We start from the raw sequence: 23271 nt of genomic DNA on the forward strand, positions 1-23271 counted from the left end.
AAAGATCGACTGATTGATATATATAATTTTTTGTTGTTGCAAGACTTATTTACGATGAGAATACTTGAGATTTGAAGAGTTTGCAAGTTTGATTGTTTAAAATAAATTCCCTAACCTGCTGCATTCTTTGCAGATCATTTCTATCTAATACTCCAGTTACCAATTGAACATCTCCTCGTATGGTTATATGTGGGTCACGTTCAACAGCCAGATCCAGTATGCGTAGCTTATTCACCGACAAACCGGCAATAACACCAGCAAATGGACGTTCAATTCGTGTTCTACCGCCACGGCTAAATTTTCCGCCCACTTGAATGCTGGACATGGTATTAAACACGGTCGATTGATGCCCTGATGAAAAATATATAGGAGTAAATGAAAAACCAAATAAATGTACTTTATCTTCCTGATTTACCTTGTGGTGTCAGTGTTTGCACATTATAGTCATCGAGCTGGAGTGTAGCGTTGCCACCTTTACGACTAAAACGCACCACATGGTAGGTGTTGTCGTTCACTTTGGTGCCAATTTCACCTAACGGCAAATCGCGCGTACCAATATTATACACCATAAATATATTGCCTTCGACTATTTCGAGCTCCATATAGTCCTGTGTGGTCGCGCTCTCCACACGCAATATCACAGCATCGGATTTGGTTGTGATGAAGCCCAAAGCGACATTATCTTCTTCGGTATCTGCTTGCATATTTTCCGGAAAAGCATATTGAATGATGCCCTTGTTGTTGCCGAACTCATAGGCGATTGATTCTGAAATAAAAGTAAAAATGTAAAAAAAAAAATATTTGGTAACTTTTATTGCAATTAAATTTCAATAAACGCTTTTATTCACCATCGTAGCACGTCGGGCCGGTATACGAAGTCATGTCACATTCACACACGTAGGCATTCCATTGTTGCACGCAAACGCCACGATTGGCACATGCATTCTGACTGCATTTGGTCGGACCTTCACAACCAGACACCACCAGCGAGCTGGGCACAACCGCATCGCTGGTCAGTGTCGGCGATGTATCACCCAGATCCAAAGAAGCAAGACAACCCTCAAAACCAGAACGCGATGAAATCGACGCCGGCAATTTCGCGTACATGTCTTTGAACACGCCACCAATATAGAGTATGCCCGAAAGCTCCAAATGCATGCTATTGCCAGTCAGGGTAACAATCTCGAATGAATCATCCACGGTAAGTGTGTGCGTTTTGGGTCCCGGTCGACGTATGCTCACTTGATGCCAGCGATTGTCATTCATGTGTATGCGTGACTTGTCACGCATTGTTATCGGCCCGTCACCAATGTCAAAAGTATAGTGTATATGACCGTTAACCAACTCCAAAGCAATGAAATCATTACGTCGCCCACCATTATAGAGTAACAAACCATTTGGTTCGACTGTTTTGAAGCGGAAATCGACCGAGACGCTTGAATACGCCTTCAGCATCGGTAAACCTACATAAGAGTGCTTCGAACGGAAGGTGGCAGCATGGTAGGGATTACCGGGCGGTGAATTCACAAAACGCGCTGTCAACTTGAAGGTAGCGCTTGGCAGTGCCGATAACTCGGGACCCAAATTTTTAACAATATCAATATATCTGAAATAACGGTATAAATGGGAAACATATATTTACATCTATCCACAGAATTGAAATTTAACGCACCTTTGTCCATTGAAAATGAACCCCTGTAATTGGCCAATGAAATTCGGCATTGTCGACGTCATTTGGATTTCCTCCTCGGCATGAAACATTCCACCCAAGTGGATGGAACGTATCTCGATGGTGCTGTGACGACCGAGTATAGTCTCCGCTGTCGGAATATACATATGTACGCTAGATAAAATACTAAATCACTCATGCAACACACACCTAATTCAACTACGGCATAATTACGATTATTCGTTAGTCAATTAATTATACTAATACATATGTACGAGTAAATAATATATGGCAAATACAACATACAGTACATACATTCGTATGTGTATTGCAAATACATACTTTTGAAGTGGACGTTCTAAGTCCGCTCCTCAAAATACAACATTTTTACAATGTCTTTAAATTACAGGAAGCATGTATGTATGTATGTATGGTATGTAAGTATAATAGTATATATGTATTATATATTGTATTACTAAGTATTGTAGCTTTAACAAATATTTCACTTAGTGAAATGCATAAAAGTATGCATAGTAGATGATAGCTCATAACAAATATGTATTTAAATATCGCTCATTTAGTGTCAAAAAAAATGCATAAAAGTAAGTTTTTGCATAGTAGATGATGGATTCATATCATTTTAAGTCAACAAATATGATATAAGAACAATTCTGCATCCTTAACTCAAAAATCACGTTTTTTGAGTTATGACGATATACATATATGTACGTATCTACCATATGCAGGTGTATTAGCCATTGTTATGACTATACAATTTAACGTACTTATGTATATATTAATATGTAAATATATTTATTATTTAAAGAAGTTTCAAGCAATTCTGGTGAGTCTTTGAGTTCTTGTTCAGATATATATGTATGTATATAGTTTTGCAGTTTGAATTACTAAATTTGTGCAGTTTACAATTGTTGGAAAATCAAATAAAAATAAGTAAGGAAGAGCTAAGCTCGGGTATAACCGAACATTTCATACTCTTGCAACTTGTAAGGATTAAAGCCAGGGAAGTAACTTCAAGTACATAAGGCTTGTTAGTTATATGGGGTCTAGAGCGAGTTTCCACGCGAATTTCTAAGCGCAAATGCACACCGCACCACAGCTTGTGTGGACGGACGGTCGGACAGACAGACAGCCTCCCGGATTTGAATTCGTCTTGTCATCCTAATCATTTATATGTATATAACCCTATATCTATCTCGCTTAGTTTTAGGTGATGCGTACAACCGTAGGTGATCAAAACTATTATACTATGTAGCAACATGTTGCAAGAGTATAAGGATAGTGTCTAAATAAGAAGAATAACAGAAGAACGCATATTCATAAAAATCACTTGGCAATTAATAAATAAGTAAATATCGGACCCATTGATATTTCCCATAAAAATTCACAAACATGTATCCTTACCATCTGATCAAATATGACTCGGACTGCGCGCGCAAACCAAATCGATTAAAAAAAATTTTTTGTCTTTTTTATGTTCGTGTCAGGTCGTGTCCATATGTCAATTAGTGTGTGCTTGGCCGCTGTTTTCTTACGAAAGGAGGAGTTTGCTTTGGATTTTGTGTTCCCAAAAGAATCACGGCTAGGTAATCATTGAAAGTATTTCAGAAGTATTTTGCAGATTTTACTTTATCACAAACACAAGCATTTAGGTGGCACAAAGCATTCAGTGAAGGTCGTGACGTCATTGAAAATTTGCCGCTTGCGAGTCGTCAATTCCACCCTGTTACTGACGATATCATCGAAAAAGTTAAAGAAATAGTGCTTGGTAATCTTGGTAATATCTTGAAAAGAGAGAAAGCAGAAGATCTCAACACCTTTTATGGGTTAACGGAAAGCATTTTGGCTAATGAAAAAGCTTGTTAAGCTTAAGGGTGCCGAAAGTCTGGACTGTTGCGCAAAAACGAAATATCAAATACATACATATATCATTACTGGCTACAAGACGTTGGTTTACAAATTATCAAAAAAATCGCTGAAGGCTCGGAAAGCCATCGTAGACAAGGCTTTTAGCAAGTAAATGGATAATTTTAGTAAGCGTTGGCAAGCTAGTATTGGCTTAAATGGAACCTATTTTGAAGGCAATAATAAAGATATGTATTAAAATAAGTGAAAACGTTGTTTGTTTTTTCTCAGTGCATGTCAAAGTTTGAATTCAGATGATAGTTTCGTCGAAGTTAATAGATTATGTCTTCACCGATATGTACGGTATAAAGTCATAGCATAATGAAATTTAAGATTACGGTATATTGGATTCTGGGGAATATCTTATATCAAGTTTTATTCAAATCGGCGAGTTTTTGAGCTATGGAATTTAGTTTGAAATTAATTCATTTAGTGTTTTGAATAAAACCATTATATGGGTGATGGGTGTGGTTAGAGTCTGATTTATACCACTGAAAATATACTTATATATAAAAATATTATCTAATCAAATTTTCGTCTGCCGCCAAGTGATTTTGTAGCAAAAGTTTTTTAAATTATTTGAGTTAAAAAAAATAGTAATTAAATTGAAGAAGAAAAGAAATAGCTTGAATAAAATGAAAAAACTACGTATGTATATATCTGTATCGTGATTGACATAAAGAGTGCGCCAAGTTGGGAACGTACAATAATACTTTTGTATTTCAGCAGTTAAGTCTAAAAGTGCAATGAATTGAAAACGAATATAAAAACGTAAACGTTTAATAAATCTAACCTAACTTTTCATAAATCTGTGTAATAGAACGCAAACATACAAAATTCCGCTGGTTTGCCAGTATTTCATATTAACTTTAATTTGTAGATATACAAAATATATCTTTCGGTCTAAAGTTCTAAAAAGAAATAATTAAATTAGGATATAATGCGCATAAGATACTAAGAAATAAAATAAGAGAAAACGAAAGTATGTATGTGCAGAATGTAAGATTATAGTTGGTACGTCATAAATTTGTTTGACATTTCACATTTCTATTTATGATAACTTCATATGTAAGGTGGAACAACAAAAGCGATTTCACAAAATGAGTTGAAGTTGATGAGGTGGCACGGAATGAAACAGCTAATGCACATATACAATAACTATATATGTATGTACGCGTATAATTATATATGTATATAAATGGAGTGGGTGTGTAAATTTCGTTATGTAATGGGTATTCACAAGACTTTGCAAAACACCTTAGTTTTTATCGATTTTTGTATATCGAACTATTATATACTGAACGTAGGACAACAATTAAAGTAATATTCTAGATAGTGAGGCACTCTAAGGTACACATTATATAGTTTGAAATATCAGAATTCCCAATATGTTCTGTAATTGTATTGGTAATAGTTATAGATAATTTTATGCGTTTGTGAATACCCTTCTATAACTCAATTATGAAGAGGATGATTGAGAACGTTCAGCGATTTAGATATCGGTGATGCTGATGGCAATGGCTTAATGCTCTAGAATTGGAGACATCAGGCAGCAATTTTTAGACTTGCGATTGTGGAAAATCACTCATGCAAATTAAAAGTTATAATTTGTGATAAGAAAAGTATAAATTACAAATATACATACATACATAAAAAAATATTTTTTCTGTGTATTAGTTATGGAACATGCGAAATATGCGTGTTGCCGTTAGAGCGGCAATTTGGCGCCATGCATGCATACATACGCACACACGCACACACACAACCAGGTGCAGCTGCAGCTAGGGTGGCGGTGTTGGAGAGCTAGGATTGGCGCGTGTATACGGTGGTTGCGTAGTAACAGTGCGACGGGTTTACGAAATTGACAAACTATTTAAGTATGTAAGTACATATGTAAGTATGTAGTAAGTATGCAGAAGTCCGCTACACGCGATTCGGACATTTTTGGTGCTTGTGCGACAATATATAAATAACTAAAATTTCGTTGGTGAAGACAAACACACGTACATTATTGTGTAGTATTGCAAATGCATCGCTACGATTTGTGAGATTAGTTTTAGGTTATGCTTTTTTTGTTTTGTTTTTCTGCAATTAACACAAACTAAGTTAGTATATCGCAGTACACGAATATATAGAATTAGAATAAAACACTAGTAGAATATTAGTAATTGGTGCAGATTACAGCCCCGGCGCTTTATAAACATTTTTTTGCCGCAATTGTTAGTGCCTCTTCAGCAGCAGCCACAACAACAGTGGCAACAAAAAAATGCGCACCTGTTCTTGCGTGTCGATTTTTTAATTTCTCTAATTCCTGCTCTAAGAAAAAAAAATATAACAATCTCTGAATTTTGAAAAAACTTTGTCAAAAATAAAACATTTTTAATTATTAATTTATCATATATAAAACACTATACAAACCTATACAAATTATTTTTGCACTTTAACCTTTCTTGTAGCTCGCCTTCTGTTATCGTGATAGTATTTTGCAGTAAAATTTACTCAATTTCGCACTGCAAAAACATTATATTCCCGAAGTTACAGAAAACACGAAAAATGTTACCGTTACCTTTCGAAATGTACGCGCTGTGAGAAATACATATGTATGTATGTATAATTAAATACTTATTTAATATCGTTACAGTTACATTTTATGTAATTATGTACATTAAAAATGACCAAAGTGAAATTTTGCATTGTAATCCATCAATCCATTAAAAAATATATGTCAGATTTAATGAAACATATTTCCACTGCAAGCAACCAATTTTTTGCTGATATTCGCAGACATTTCACACAAAGATTTCCCTATGATGAAGTTTTCATTTTCTTATTTTCTTAAAGCATGCACTTTCAGTACTATTACATTTTTGCTAAAGTGTCTTTAGTAAATTCTAACTTTTCTTGCTGAAATTTAATCTATTTTTTCGCTCCAGGGAGAGGTTAAGTAAAAATCAAAGAAAATTTTCAATTTCATTTTCTCTTAAAAGAAGGCAATTTGGTATTGAGGCAAATGAAAACACGACATCAAGATTTTAAAAAGTTTCAAATTTACAAGAACAGAGGTTGAAATGTATGCGTTCACAGGGCACCCAAGTTTGTATATTTGTATAATATATTCAACCAGTTGAACTTCGAAATCAGTTTTTGTAACCTTAACACTAATAAAATCGGTTTTGAAGGTTATATTTTCAAAACATATACCGAAATTACAAAATATTTATATATCTGCTTCTCACAACATTTACATCAACTGTTTGGCAGACAATCGAAGAATACGTCCGCTATCGCCGCTCATTTTGGAATATTTTTCTGATCTTAAGCGGTTACATGGGTTTACGGGTTTAAAAAAATTCTTATTAAATTCTACAATACCTCTAGAATATTGTCCTAAATTTTCAAGTTGATCCGAATATAGTTTCGGAGATACAGCCTTGAGAACATGTGAGCTCGCTAGCTAGGCTAAGTGCGCCATCTTTAAACGCGTTTTTCTCGAAACTGTGTTTTTGAAGCCGGTTGGCAAGATTTCTAGAGAACTACTCAATATTGCGATACAATTCTTAAAGACTTGGACGAAGAATATTTTTCAATTACAATTATTTGAAAAAATTTAAATTTTAATTTTTTTGTAAAAATGTCTGCCAAAAATCCAATTATCAGTATACATTTTTTTCCAAAAATTTCAGAATTTCTTTGTTAATAGTGTATGTTTGTAAGAATAAAAAATTCTAATAAAATATTTCATATTTCATGTGAGAAAAAAATTGTTGAAAAAAGGCTGTTTTTTACACGAGGAAACCCATGTAACACCTTAACACACTTAACAAAGAACCAAATTGAAGTCAATCTAACAATTTCTTGAGAGATTTCACCATTCGCTTAAGGAATATTTTATCTTTTGAAATGAAAAAGTCTTATATATAAGCACTTGATTCCGACCGTTCAGATTGAAATAAAAGCTGGGTGCAAAATTAGAGTTCAATATCCCAAAAACTGAGGGACTATACAGGCAGACGAACGGATGTTGTATGTATGTATTTTATAGGATCTCTGAAGTTTCATTTTGTATGTTCCAAATAACGTGGCAAACCTGCTATACACTGTTCAGGGTATAAAAATTTAGCACGTGAAAGCAACATCTGCTAAAATTTAATGGTTATATAGTTTTAAATGACCTATGTATAATATACAATTTGCCAATTCTTTTCTTTTCCATTATTTTCTCACTTCGAAGTTCTGTTACTGGCCTACCTCTTAACATCCCTCACAACATTTTGTATGTGCCGATTAACCGATCTTGGCAGACTTTCGGAGTTTACAACGTACTTTATATATTTAAGAATGTTTAGTATTCAAAAAATATTCATATAATTTCTTAGAATTTTTCGAAAAGCTTTCTGGTGCCCCATGATCGTTTATAAAACGAAACAAATTTAGGTACAAGTAACGTTTAAGGTACGGTAAGTAAATATAAAATTGTAACAAATGAATTTCATAAAAGCAGAATGAATTTATAAGATGTATGTATGCATGTATGTACTATGTATAAGTGATTGTATGTATTAATGTGAGTTGTCATATTTATAAATACGATTTTCGAGGTTCGCTGGTGAAGTGATGATCATATATTATTTTACAGGATAAAATAAACGTCGATAAAAGGAAATATGTTTTATATGAAAGTATGCAAACAATGATACATACCGTATACCAATAACAATTTAAATACGATAAAATGAATCGAGGAAATGAACTGTAAATTATATAGTATTTAATTGACAACAAAAATATCTTATACGAACATTTAAATGAAAATTACAACACCTTTTGTATAAAAAAAGGATTTTTTTTATTCAGCCTTTGGAGTTTATAGCATGGCAAACTAGTTTTACCTAATTTAGGGTACTTTCTGTTCCTCTCAACATTGAGTTATGGGAGATTGACTCCATTTATGATTATATGGAAGATGTAAAAAGGCCACGAGTAAAATTCTTACTATTTTTGTCTACCAATACGTTATTTTGACATTTAATTGGATTCTGTTTTTGTTTATTAATGCATCGCGCATTTGACAGGTGTTGTTGTTGATTAAGTGATGGTGGTGATTTGGTGATTGGTGATTGCAAAGTAGGTAGGTATTGGTTAACATTTTCTTGAACAAAAAGTACAAGTATTTTTACGTTTGTTTTAACGAGTATTTACAGTTAACAAAAAAAACAAAAAACAGATTCAAATGAAATACCGAGTACGCCTGACAGAGACGAGACCACTGCACTGAAACTCATACACATACATAATATATACATATGTATTATATATACATATCGCAGATAGTTGTGTTTGTTCTTCCGTGGCCCATTGACGCACTCGATGAACAAAATACAAAATTGTTGGGTAATACAAAAGTAAAAAGCAAATCACAAAATTATAACAAAAAGCAACCAAACTTAAACCATAGAAATTTACAATTGTTGTTCTTGCTAAGAAGTTCGGTTGTTTGTCCCCTACGCTTATTATTGCTTGATTTACTTATTAACTATTTTCAATATTTCTTTTTAATGTCTAATTATTATTATATTTTTTTTAATTTTTGGTAGAATGAAAAAAACGACACGGCACGACACGTAGTAGGGCAAATAGAAGTGCTGGTGATACATACATAACATACCCCTGACAGGGGGAACCCCGTCAACTTGTAGCCGTAGATTGGAGGCACGTCGCGAGAAGCGTATTGTGTGCCAGTTGTTGTCATTCAACACCGATTGACCGGCAAGTAAATTCTATAGAATCACAAAGATTTAAAAGTAAACATGGCACAGCATAGCATTTAAATACAAAGCAGTAAAGAAATCCTCATATTTACCTTCTCTCGATCACTTAAACGCACACTGGCACGCACACGTCCCGCCACCAGCGCGATCTCCAAGCGATCTGGCGAATTCGACTCGGCACTTGTTAATAGTATTAAGCCGGTGGGTCGCGATGTTTTGAAACGTATTATAAGCTCTTCGGTTTGAGTTTTGGTGCCTTGACCATTGCCCAGCCATATAGTCATATGTTGGCTGCCGTTGAAGGCCAATGTGGCCAACTCGCGTCCACATGTCGGTCCGGCGTATAGTGTAGCAGTGCAGTCGCAAATGGGTCGATTCCAGCCCTCTATGCAGGTGCCACCATTCAAGCAGGGATTGCCGGAACAAACGTTGGCCTGTACATGGCATGATGGCTTCACCGATGCTGCGGGTAAGTGTCAAAAATGTAATTACATGCATTTAATAGATTTTTCAAATTATGTTAATTTTTTATCAGAGTGCTCTTAAATTTTATTTAGGGGATATTAGAGATCTTAATGTTAACTGACTAATTCCAAATGGTACCGAAAAATCAGGGGATCAATTAACGGTTTTCGAAAAAATCATTAAGTTTTTCAAAAATATGATTTATGACAGGCTAAAAAACATTACCTTTATATATGCGCTTTAAAGAACATGGTTATGTATATATTTCACGTCGACCAGTATTTGAGTTATCTAAAGATCGTGTTATCTCAAACATTAGACACAGATAGTAGAGAGAAATATCTAAAATCTTTGGACTATGCCCAATTCTACCCAAACTAAAAAATATTCTGTGAGATCTTAAAAATAAATTCATTGAATATTTATCAAAATGCTTCTAAAACCGACTAAAAACGAAGTAAAAAAATGGAGAAATAAAAGGAAAATGTTTTATCTAATTATTTTTTTCATTGTCACAACAATTATCTTCATTCCAATTTTTTGTTGTCTTTGACATAGTTTTCTTCTTTCTTCCTACCACATGCTAAACTGAATAATAATTATCAAAGCTTTGTGCTTTTTTACACCATGATACCAAAAAGTTGTCGCTATCAGCTATTTGCATAAATAATTGTGTCCGATTTATTTTTAATGGACAAAACATTTCATACTTTCACGTACATTTCAAATCATTTACATCGAACATGTACTACATACATACATACCTCGATATACGTATGCACATACATACCTGAGTCCTGCAAGCGTGCGAATGCTGCAATATCGATTGCCTTGCCGCTTAAAACCAAGTCACGCAAGCAACCGACAAAACCTTGCCGCAACGTTGCCGTCCAGATAGCCGGTGGCCATGCGATATTATTGTACGCTGGACCCGTACCACCGACATACATATGACCATCCAGTTCTAGTATGGTACCATCGCCCGGTGTACGGAACTCATTCCAAACGCCGTCGACGCTTAACTTTGCATCTCGTCCGTTGCGCCGCAATATCAAATCATGCCAATCACCATCGTCAACTCGACGTCGTGAGGCACGCACCTTCGCCGCACCCGAACCCAAGTCCAAGTGTATGTAAATGTGTCCATTCAATAACTCAATGGCAAACAGTACGGCCTGGAAAATATAACAATTTAATTATGCCTTTTAATTGTGGCGGTAAACAAGCATTAGTGAGTTAAAATGAGTTAAAGAACAAAAGTAATTGAATTACTGGTATGGCGCATGCACTTGCATGAGGGTTAGCCTCAATTCATCATTACACGCCGCTTTTATGCAGCCAGCAGATTCTACTGAAGGTGGTCAATATGAGCAACTCATAAACAACAAGAAAATTATACAAGAAAAATTCCCTTAACCCACTTTAAATACATATATAGTAAGTTTATTGTTTATGGTGATTTAACCCCACTATTCACATTTTCGACTAGCGCCATATGTACGGTATACTTATAGTTATAACGAAAATGCCATAGGTGTTTTGTCCTGATGTGAACCGTATTCCAGTGAGGGATTTCTGCATCGGCCGTAACAAATGGTAGCTAGAAGGCAGATGAGACAGAACTTCCCGGCCTATGTTTTCTAAATACATTTTAAATATTCTTGCAATATGAGGGCGAGTGTGGTCATCAATGAAAACTATTGCCTCGTATCTAGCCGTGAATCCTAGTCATTTTTCGGCAGTCGCTTACTTCATTTTGATACCTTGTTGTCGGTAGCATTTCCTATTAATGGAGTTTTGGATGCTCAAAACACATCAGACCCTTCTGATCCCACCAAATACAGAGCGTTGACGTCATGGATATTCAGCTTTTCCGTTTAGGGTTGTCGTAATGAGTCCATTTTTCACCATCAATCACAATCTGATGAAAAATCGAATTTTTTTTGTAGAGTTCAATTAACACTTCTGACATGCAAATCATATGTCAAAGTTTATTGATTTTAATTCATATGGCACCCATTTTTCTTGTCTTATTTTTAAACGTTTGAAATGGCTGCTTGAGTGCCTCCCAAAGATTCTGCGAGCACTTCTTGTGTTTGACGATAATATTCAGACACAACATTCAACATATTTAAGTAAAACTAAAAAAAACACATTTTTGTTTACGCTTAGGGCAGTAGCTTTCCAACGCATGTTCGGAATATTGAAACGATCTTTTCGCTCAAATATAACAGACAAATATCACAAAAGAAAGCAAAATTATGGAGTATTAACTAACAAGTAAAAAGAGAATATATACCCGACACCCATATGTATTTAGAATATGTATTAATAATCTCTTAATACCGTAGTATTTTCTCATTGATAAAAATATACTTACATTCTTCGAGCGCGGTTGTTTCGAGCCTGTGGCCAAAATAATCAATCCATTTGGTTCCTTGGTGCGAAATTTAAAGGATATAGAGCTTTGTTTGCCAGTCTCCCAAGGTGGTAAAACCTACAAAAATCGTGGTTTACATAAGCACAAGCCAAGTTTTAGACATATGTATGTATGACACAATATAAAGATAAAATACAAATAATCAAAATTTGTCTATAATTATAAAATGAACTCATACCAAATGCGATTCCCTTGTAGTAAACGTAACTGGGTCCTGTGGATCGCCAATGGGACACTGATATTCGACATTACCTGCGACTTGAATCAGTTTTGAGCCACTTTTAGCCAAATCAATGAGGTTTAATAATAATGTATCGGCAGAGAACTCAACCTTTTGAAACATTATTTATTTAGTATTTATTGAAAAAATTGTAATAATATATAGGGTACTAACCTTACGAAGACAGCCTACAAAATTATTATGCACACGAGCACCGAGTAGCGCGCGTGGATTGACGGCGCCACCAACATAAACACGAGACGAAGACAGCATTGTAAATTTGCCGGCAATATGCGAGTGATCGGTGTAAACATCATCAACAACGGTCACAAGCTAGATTATAAAAGGTTTCGAAATTATGCGAAAACTGTGTTTACAAATTCTGGAGCAAATTGACTTACTCTGCAGAAGCTTGTTATCGAAGAGATTTCTTGAATTCGTCGATGTACCGTTACTTTGTGCCATTGATGATCATCAAAACGTACCTTGGATGGTTTGATATGCATTTCCTGTTTACCGTTAGCTAAACCCATTGTAAGTGAAACGCCGCCATCACGTAGCGCCAAATTCAGGTAATCAGTACCGTGCCCTGATTATGTGGGAGAAACAAGATTGGCAAATGCACTTGCGTATATACTTCCTTTTTAAAGTAAATACAAACCTGTATAGAATAATAAACCATTGGGTTGACGAGTGCGAAAGTATAGCGTAATGGCATCCTGAGCACTTACAATGGGCTCGGCACTAGTTTGACCAAGATCATACGACAGGAACTGTTGACCGCGAAATGTGGCTTCAGATGGCGCTTTTTCTGCAGCGAAATGAGGTAAGTATTTTATTTTTGGATTTTCTATTTTGCAGCAAATCTGAGTAGAATTTACCTTTTTCACAATATTGTCCATCATATTCAAGATTTCGACACTCACATATTGGACCCGAATCGGTTGAGATGCAAATACCGCCATGTTGGCAAGGATCACTTCGTTCACAAGCATCTGTGGTATTACCGCCGCGTACACCCTGGGTAACAGAGAAATTCAGAAACAGATTTGTATAATATATATAGTAATTTCTTCTTAACTACTTACCCTAGGTACCTTCTCCTTTGGCATTTCACCGTTATCGCAAGGGCCGTCGCCACACTGTCGATTAAAAAAACAAAAGCTTATGCAAATAGTGTTGTTAAAAGAATTCAGTATAACTGAACAGTGTCCGTAGAAGCCAAAGACCTAAGTTGTCTAATTTTATACAGATGGTCTTGGGTTAAAATCCAGTTTTGGATACTTGGGTGGACATACATTCCAGAAAATTTATGGCACGAAAAATTTGCATATAGATCCACCTTTAGAATTGGTATGGACCTCCTTCAGCAGATTTTTTAATACGCATACCACAAAGAGAAGGAGAAACTCTATCGGGCTTATAAGAGAGTGATGAACGCTGGTTATATAATAAGTGAAAACGTGAGTAACAATATTTTGATTGTGAATAAGGTAGTTTCAGAAGAATAATAATAAACATTTTACAACAACTTTTTCTCCTTTAAGGGGAATTTCATGTAAGGAAGGATCATCTAAACTTTCTTTTTATTTTATTGAAATTTTCTGGAAGCACAAAACATGAAGGTGAAAATTTTATTAGGAAATATAGAGCTTAGATTGACTTAAGCTAAGTCAGGTGCTTTAACTTTCGGTGAAAAATCTGAGCATATCCTCCAGCTGCATTTCACCATCGTCAAGTCTCGAATAATTTTATCACTACAACAAAAATGATCACTTTTATCTTTGAGTCGGGTTAGGTTACCATAACCAATTAAAATAGTTAAAGAAAAAAATATGGCCAGAATCTGTTAATTACCTTTATATCTCGTGGCTGCTTCATTTCCTGACGGCGTGTCGCCCCACCTGGCTGATCGGCGTATACCAAATTGCGAATGGCACCCCGGAATCTCGGCTCGAAGATCACGCTTGGCAAGGCTAATAATGCCAACTTTGTGCTGTACCTACACACCATAAAAAATGTGTTGATATGCACAAACACATACGCATTAGAAGATATCCCGTGTAAATTTACACTTAACTAATTAATTTTGGTCTTTTCGCATTTATGTGTACTTATTATCAAATAAATACACACAGCCATGCGTGCATATGTGTCACTCACTTACATGTCGCTCTCACCAAACTTTCCATAAGCAGATTTACGCGAATACATTTTCTTTAAAGCAAAGTCTTCTGAGAATAATAATCATATTCTTAAAATACATATTTTAACATTTTTTGCAATTTAATTGTACGGCGGATTTTTCGGCAGAGCATTGAGGACACGATTATATCATCGAAATAATGAGGCAATTTAGTTTTTCTTCTTATAGCAGTATTATCATCAAAGTCATCTAACGGTATGCCCAGGAAACGTGATGTTTAGACATGGTCGGCCCATAGGGAGAAAGACGTTTGATGTGTGGTATTCGTGGGGCATGCAAACTGGTGATTAAAGTCATGAGGGACTCATTGCACATAGATTATATATTTGGTATGTCGGGGTCGATGCTGGATAAGTTAGAGTTTAACCTGCTACAGTATCCAGAGAGAAGTTATGCAAAGGCGAATTAATTAAGCCACGTCACGAATAAAATGAAAAATATCCCGTTGAATCAGATAATATTTTTTGAAAACTATGAATGAATATGTATGTGAAGCATTAACTGAACCAAATAACGGAAATTATTATATTCAAATATTGAATACGATGACATAATTTCAGAAATTTTGGAAATCATATACATAGACTTCTTTAATTTATTAAAAGTGTGTAATTATCAAAATGCTTTTCAGGAGGAAAAGTTGTAATAATATATCTGCTGTTTTACTTTCTCTCATTCTTTCATATTATTTAGTAACTTAAGAATAAAGGTCTCACCTACCCTACATATGTATGATAAAATATTTACGAAATGTTCGTCTTTAAAATAGATATCTAGATAGATCTGTTCTAGTACAATAAGTTATTTCAACATGATTTGATGATACACAAAAAGTACCAGTAAGAGTTGAATCCTACATCAAAAGGAATCTCGACATGTGAAGGAGCGATTTTTGAGGAAAAATCAGATTCAGCAATCGGCTTGAAATTTTTACACGATTTTCTTAGATATATTTATTAGAAAATCATAAAGGGAAAAATATTTTTATAATAATTTCGATTTTTCAAGACACTTTGAAATGCAGAGTTTCCACAAAAAAAAGATTTTTTTGAGAAGCCGCCATAGAAATCGTCTATTTTTTTATTGTCCCTGATATCTTAGCAAATTTCGTTGCTTTCAGGTGTCCAGATTCCGATCTTATTCATGAAAATATTGAATGTGCTCTCGTACGTAGAAATATCTAGAGTACAGTCCACACATTATTTTATTTTACTTAATGAAAATCTTCCGTTTCATAAGTAATTTGTATGGACTACTCAAAAACAATGATGCCGCCAAATACCCAAATATCGGTACTCATAGATTTAATACATGATCAAGTTAGCAATAAAACAATTTGCCAAGGCATTGGACATGGAAGGATGTTGTTTTGGTGACATTTGTAAAAAAATTTCAAACTTAGTATGGCAAAGTTCAAAGGTGGATTACTTTATGGTTCTCGAATACGGCAAATAATGACAGATATGGATTATATTGAGGTTATAACTGGTCTTATCTAATTATCTAAACTACTGATTAGCAATAATAATAGTAATTAAAATTGATGTTACGATGGTAATTGAAAAAATTATCTATCCTACTGATAATTTGAAGTTGAAGCAGTAAATTTTTTAGGAGGTATGAAGGTATTTATAACATTTTTTTTACTGATTAATATAGATAATTTTTTCAATTGCCATCATAACATCAATTTAAATTATTATCACCAGAGTAGTAATAACTCTAGCCTCTATCTTTTCAAAAATAAGCAAGCACTAAATACCAAACTATGAAGAAATTGTGCAAAATGTGCTGAAAACTGGTCATATCTCTAGGGACACATTTGAGTATCAAGCTGAACTGTCTCCATAATAATTTGGATACATTTTCGAATAATTTTTGGAAATTACAGTAGGAACAGCAAGAGCGGTTCAACTAGAATTTAAAAGTAATGGAGGAAAGGTTTCAATGTAGATGGGATTGTCACACGATGACAAGTTAACAATCTGTTAACCTCGATGTGTTACTTTCCAAAACATTACAATGCTTTTAATTATTTGCTTTCATATTTTTTGATTTTTGTAAAGAAAATGAAAAGAAATACTCAAAAACGAGAGCAAATCTTAGGAAACTATTATTAGTTTCATGAACTGTGAACACAAATGTGTCCAAAATCGTTCTAATATGGAAAAATGGAATGACTTAAAAAAGCGCGCTTTTCTGACTAAGCGTGTCAGAAAATCTATAAAAAAATTCGTGGACGCCTTCGAGTCCCCCATTGATCTCCACAAATCGAGTAAAAGTCTGTTCTGATTTAAATGATTTCCATCATATAGTATCACAACACAATTAATGTCAAAGCAAATGCCAAATAATCGAGCTAATTTTAAGAGTAACAATTCTAAAGCTAATCTTGTAAAACCTTTAGAGCTGCAAAATAATTCTTAAGTCCTTAAAGTATACATATGTAATTCACGAATTCTTCACGATTTCTACAAAATTAGACTCAATGGCAATAGTTTGGTGAGAGGACAAAGCATTTGGTATTTCTCGGTAGATAACCAACCAATTTGGCATGCCGCCTACATAGACGTCAGAGTTGGTGGCAAATTTTCCAAATTGAAATTCCTTGCCCTTGGTCGTACTACTCTGCGACACGCCATCCACAATCAGCGATGTTTGTTCATCATTGCGCAACACCTACAAGCATAACGACAGTACTCAAATATATTTACGTAACAACAAATGCAAACATACTGCAGTACATCTAACCTCACACGGTGGACCAAAGCACCAAGCATACACCCACTTACCTGTACTTTATGCCAATGGCCATCATGTAATTCCCTGCCGACAGTTATGATATGCGCTCCACCGCCCAAATTATAACGCAAACGCAATGCACCCTCCACCAGTTTCAGCTCGAAGAAGTCATATGTACCGCCATCATCGGTGTAAAGCACCAAGCCGTTGGGCTGCTCAGTCTTAAACTCCAGCTCCAGCGAGCCATTGAGTCCCGTATACCATTTGCGAAATTGGGCGAAAGAATTTTGTGAGCCATCCAGCTGGAAAGCGTGGCATGGCGATAGAAGCGCCGAACACAACAGCACCAAACCGGTAAGAGCATACGCCGAGGCGGGCACATTTGTCGGCAACAGCGTTTTCAACTTTCGGCGCTGTTTCAGCCGTCCACAACTCGAATAGGGCGAATATGACGGCACATCGTCGCCAGCTTCTGGGCAGCCCACAAGCTGTGCCACTGTAGTTGATGGGCTCGTTGTTATTGTTGTTGTGCTTGTTGTTTTTGCTTTGATGCTGTTTCTGAATTTGTAGTTTGCATTGATATTGCCATTGTTCCTTTGCTGCCGCAATGTTTGCCGAAGTGGCAGTTTTTGTTGTATAGTTTGCAGTTGTTGCCTGCTATTGTTGTTGTTGCAACAGCTACTGTAGTCGTTGCTATGCCGATTTATGAGACGACCACTAATGCAGCAGCCGCAGCCACAACTACTGCTACCGTGACATGTTGTGGTACCATTAGAGAGGTAACTAACGGCAGTCATTGCAAATGCGCTGAAATTGTTGTTCCTCCTTCGCACTGTGCTGCCTGGCAGCAGCTCACAAGGTTCGCCTAAGGACATTCTGCTGCTGACTTCAAGCGTGACACTGCACTAGTGTTGCATATTTTTCGGCTTTGCGTTGCGTGTATACTAGATGATTGTGTAAGTGTGTGTGTGTGTATATAAGTTTTTTGATATGTTCAAAGTATTACGCATAAACGCGAATTCAACGCTGCAGTTTGCATGTGCAGATGGCATACAACAAACCAGCTGCCTCTACGCCAAAAAGCACACTACACTATTATTTAAATTATATCCCCACTCCTATACAATCGTGCTTTTTACTTAGTTTTTTTCTTTTATTAACTGTAAATGCATTTCGCCTTCAAGTTTTCACTCCCGATGTCCTTGTTAAGTTTTTTAGCTGTGTGTGTTTGTGTATGTTTCTACACGCACATAAGTGTAGGTGTGTTTGTTTTTCCCACCGGATGTGGTTGTGAGTTTCTATTTTTTACACTTCGGCAGCACTTGCTATTGAGTCTAGCATATCGCTGTCGTTAATTTGTATATATGTATCTTGAAATCCTTGAAGTTCCTTTACATTTGACAAAATCTCTCGTACGTAATTTGTGTAGCTGTTTGTTTGTTTGTATGTATGCGTTCTGACGTTGTTCAGGCACGTGTGTGTCAGTATGTATGTGTGCTGTTTACGAGGATATGTGAGTTTGTGCCGTCGCGTACTACTATAACTGCTTCTCATGTGCATTTAAATCGCGTGTAAGTTTCATTGAATTGCATTTACGCTCTCAACCCTCTCACTCTCTCTCTCTCTTTTAACTTCCTTTGATTATGCTTTATTTTAGTCTTTAGTATTTGTTTTTGTTTGCTTATGCACCAATGCGTGTGTTTGTTTTTACAGTTTGTTTTATGGCGTCTTTTCTTTTGCTGCGAAAGCTTTCCGGGAGCTTTTCTCACGGATTTTTATGTACACAGAGCGTTTTTATCGTGATTTCGACGAACTCTACCTCTCTTTCTTGCTATGTGTCGGAATTTTTCATTGATTTCGTCACTGTATTGGTTGTTTATATGAACGCGCATAGGTGAACTGAAGCAGGCAGCGCTATTGAGTATGCTATTAAGTATGCTAAGTTTCTTACATGTTTTAACTAAGTAATTTTCGAAATAGAAGCGGACGGTTGGTCGGTGTTACGTAGTTGATTGGTTAATTATTTTAAGGTTGCTTAGCTAATGGATTGTTTTTGCTTTATACTAGATTTTTACGCTTAACGTAACATCTCTTCACACTACACTTTACACTCATTGTTTTATGTTATTTTATTTGATTTGAAAAGCCAAAAAGCATTAATAACCACATTTGTTATATATTCTCTGCAAGTAGAAAATGCATTTTTCACATTTTAATGCCAATATACATATATACTTTTGTTGAAGGTTATGTTATATTTAATACTTATATTTTATTTTTATTTAATCAATTAATATTTTAAATATAACAATTATTTTAGATATTTCTACATTTTTATTTTTATAATTTTTTTTATTTACTTTATTATATTAATTAATTATTTTTTTTTTTTTTTTGATTACATTATAATATATATATTTTTTTATTATTAACTCTTCAATATAATTTCTCATTAAACACATTCACATTAATTTGATAGCATAGCCTCCAAATGCTCGTAGCAGCTGCCAGAGCTCCTACGTCGGTTGCTGCTGCTGCTGTAAAACCAGTGGCTACGGCTATGACCACTCAAGTGCTACTAATGTTTGTTGTTTTTAGGTTACAACAATGTGATGGCAAAGGCTTTGAGGGTCGCGGAGATGCGTAGAAAGCTCAACTGTCTACCCTTACCGCTCAATGCCACATTTCGTTCGCAATCATTTTGGCCCCTCAATCTAAGTACATGTACATACTAAAATTGGTGAAAAAATTTACCAAAGCAAATTTTCACTACAATTATTAGCATTTCTATATGCCTGTTTAGCAATAAGAAAGGTTAACAGCATACAATTCGATTAGAGGAAAATAATACATTTTGTCATACAAATCATTAAATAACGTTTAACTCGAAATATAAATTTTCCATTGATTTTTGCCCATAAAACACACGCACACACGTACGCACGTCATGAAGTACCACTTTTCAGGTCTCTAAGTGCTGGTTGCTCATGTACGGCTGATGGAAAATTAATATTTAGTACACCCAACATTTAAATTCTTTGGTTTTCACTTTAAGCCAATTTTCAATTTCGAATTCTTTTTTATAAATTTATTTAAAAATATTAACACATTCGTTATTTCCGTTATATATTTATTTCTCCCTTTAACTTACACTAAGTATATATTTTTGCTTATTCTGCAACTGAAGGATTTTCTATTAAATAATTTTTCACAATTTTTACATTTCACTCTGCCAATTTTTGTTCTATTATCGATCCACACTGCAATCGCGACGAAACTAGACTGCAATTTTCAGCACTGTGTATTCCTGCGTAGAGTTTTCAACGGGATGTTAACATTCACACACGCACACACACAAACACGCACACATATCATGCTCTCCAAGTTTTGGCTATAGGACATAATGTGGAAAGCTCATTTCGTTCTATTCACAAAATAAAGGAAAATACGAAAATTGGTCGTCGTCGTGTAGTGTTGGCGTTGTTGTTAGTATTAGTATTGGTGTTGGTCGCGGCAGCAGCATACCGTTATATCGTAGAGTAGTCGACAGTTGAGCTTTACTTTGACGTCTTTATGAGGCGTTGCGGTAGCGACCATATGTAGGCACACAGATGTACTCCCACATATTTGCACACACACACACACACACATGTACTCATTCATGCTCGTAGTAATTTTTGCCTACAATCATCAACTTGATTTATACATACATATGTATGTATGCACATGCTTACACCTACACCCGACAGTTTTCGGCGGTTGACACTCGCAAGTTGAGAAAAGAGTCCAGTGCATGGCCAACAAGCAGAGAGGTTCATAACCTGCATGTATATGCAATTGCATGTGTATGTATATAGTATGTAATAGGGTGTTCATTTATTTGACTAAAATAATATTTTTTTTAGTACTTGGTACTTGGTTATTTCGTGAGGCTTCTCTTATTGTATATACTACTGAGGTAGTAGGTGCATTTCCGATCTTTTGACCTATTCTCTAAATTATAAAAACAAAAAAGTAAAATTATTTGGGTTGATAGATATTTTTGTTGGAAAATACGTCAACATTCAAATTTCCATTAGGGGCTTTCCAGCACTTGTTTTGCTACGTTTATTCTCAGATTGTTAAATGGTAAGTCTATGTGCTGTTATCAACATAATCAAACGGTAGCACTAGTAAGAGGACTGTTTTAAGAGAATTTAACTACCTAGAATGTTGTGTTTAGATTGCTAGGAAAATATTATATGTCAGAATTAGATCTGATGCGAAATTGTGGTCAGCTTAATCGGATATTATTATAAAAAGTATATAGATCATAATATACAAATAATTTAAGGCGTTATATCCATTTACAAATTTCAAAAAATAGATTTCTTTTCCATATATGGTGTGCATATTGAATGCACATGTTCTCCATAAATAAGTTCATCGGGCAAATGGTTTCGTAGGTAAAATTTTTTAATTTGGTCTAAATGGCTTTGTTTAACACTTTTCTAGAAACGATGTTTGCAGACTGTACGTGACTGTATGCATTTTTGTAATAATATTTTCTTCTTTTTTTGGTTTTTCGTTTTGCGATAATTTTAATCAGAAAAGTCCTAATCACCGCTAGACACTTTTTCTTTGAGACCTACTCAACCTGATGGGAATACAAAACATTTTATTTACCTAAGGGGTTAGGTGAGTTCGAAAATTTCAAAAAATCCTTTAGAATAATGTCATAAATTTTCAAGTTGATCTGAGTAATAGTTTCGGAGATACAGAGAACTTGTGCGCTCTAAGCTAGCTACCTGTAGGCTAAGTGCGCCGTTCTTAAACGCGTTTTTCTCGATACTGTGTTTGTGAAGTCGATGAACCCGATATCTCGAAAGTTTATAGACCGATTTTGTTCGAGTTGTGTACACATTTTAAAATAACATTATCTAGTTATTGACTGAAGGATTTTTTTTTACCAATTAATGGCTAAAATTTTACAAAAAAATTTTTTTTTGTTCTGAGTACAAATAAAAATTTTAATTTTTTTTACTTCCTTCGTTCAAAAATGAGGTTTATATACATATGTACTAATGGAATATGTTTAGTTTCTTAATTTTAGATGAATAATAAGTTATGCTGTCCACGGTGAGAGCACTTTTTTTGTGAAACCCCCAGGGAGGTGAGGTCTGGTGAGGCTGAATTTTAAAAATTTTTATATCAAAGTTTCAGGAAACATTGTTCAAATATTAAACTGTCGATTAAAATTAATTTAAAAAAAATCATGAAACAAGGCGTTTTTCCAACCTGTCCCTTAAACAAACGCAGTTGATCACCTGGTTAGCAAACAATATATTTGACGAAATTAAAACACTACTCCAAGCATATTTTGTATGACCTTTTCGAACTGCGGCCGCCGAGCTTTCATTATCTTTGAAATATTGTTCAATAATGTAGACACGTTGTTCTATCATGTAACGCTCCATTTTTGCTAAGCTTAAAGTGTCAGCTGTCGATTTGTTTTTTTTTACTATACAAAAGGCGGCAAATTTAAATCTTGCATTAATTTTGTATTTAATCCAATCTAGCGTTAATTTTCGGACACCCTTCATAATAGACGTATGTACATATGTACAATGTTTATGGACGTGTAAATGTTTCATTAAAGCATTTGCTCAATAAACATACATACATATGTACTTGTATAGTACATATTTACCACGACATAAACTATTTGGAATGAGAAGCTTGCAGAAGTTATAAACAAAAACACCCACTTAACAGTACTTCAAACGTGACTTACCAGAAACTTATTTTAATGAAAATGAATTAATAAATAATACAAACAAATGTTAATTGCCTTATAAT

General features: G+C 34.9%; 1 protein-coding gene across 4 annotated transcripts in view; it reads right to left on the reverse strand.

The window, feature by feature from the left end:
* LOC126767670 (neurexin-1) overlaps window positions 1-20720 on the reverse strand; it is a 32566-nt gene extending 11846 nt beyond the window's left edge. Inside the window, exons 1-18 of one of the 4 annotated variants that reach the window (XM_050485205.1) lie at window positions 20585-20720; window positions 17484-19616; window positions 17237-17370; window positions 14343-14487; window positions 13574-13627; window positions 13367-13505; window positions 13147-13296; window positions 12887-13074; window positions 12660-12818; window positions 12444-12596; window positions 12206-12322; window positions 10616-11000; window positions 9453-9823; window positions 9258-9369; window positions 1673-1820; window positions 849-1606; window positions 416-766; window positions 116-351 (exon numbers count right to left, since the gene is read on the reverse strand). In XM_050485205.1, the coding sequence (XP_050341162.1) occupies window positions 116-351; window positions 416-766; window positions 849-1606; window positions 1673-1820; window positions 9258-9369; window positions 9453-9823; window positions 10616-11000; window positions 12206-12322; window positions 12444-12596; window positions 12660-12818; window positions 12887-13074; window positions 13147-13296; window positions 13367-13505; window positions 13574-13627; window positions 14343-14487; window positions 17237-17370; window positions 17484-18308 (4425 nt within the window). In that variant the 5' untranslated portion in view covers window positions 18309-19616; window positions 20585-20720. Of the gene's footprint in view, window positions 1-115; window positions 352-415; window positions 767-848; window positions 1607-1672; window positions 1821-9248; window positions 9370-9452; window positions 9824-10615; window positions 11001-12205; window positions 12323-12443; window positions 12597-12659; window positions 12819-12886; window positions 13075-13146; window positions 13297-13366; window positions 13506-13573; window positions 13628-14342; window positions 14488-17236; window positions 17371-17483; window positions 19617-20584 lie in introns of all 4 variants that reach the window. The other 3 variants (XM_050485214.1, XM_050485194.1, XM_050485222.1) reach the window with 3 other exon arrangements.
* Between the last annotated feature and the right edge of the window lie 2551 nt (window positions 20721-23271).

The sequence above is a fragment of the Bactrocera neohumeralis genome, chromosome 2, assembly GCF_024586455.1.
Source record: "Bactrocera neohumeralis isolate Rockhampton chromosome 2, APGP_CSIRO_Bneo_wtdbg2-racon-allhic-juicebox.fasta_v2, whole genome shotgun sequence".
NCBI classification, from domain to species: domain Eukaryota; kingdom Metazoa; phylum Arthropoda; class Insecta; order Diptera; family Tephritidae; genus Bactrocera; species Bactrocera neohumeralis.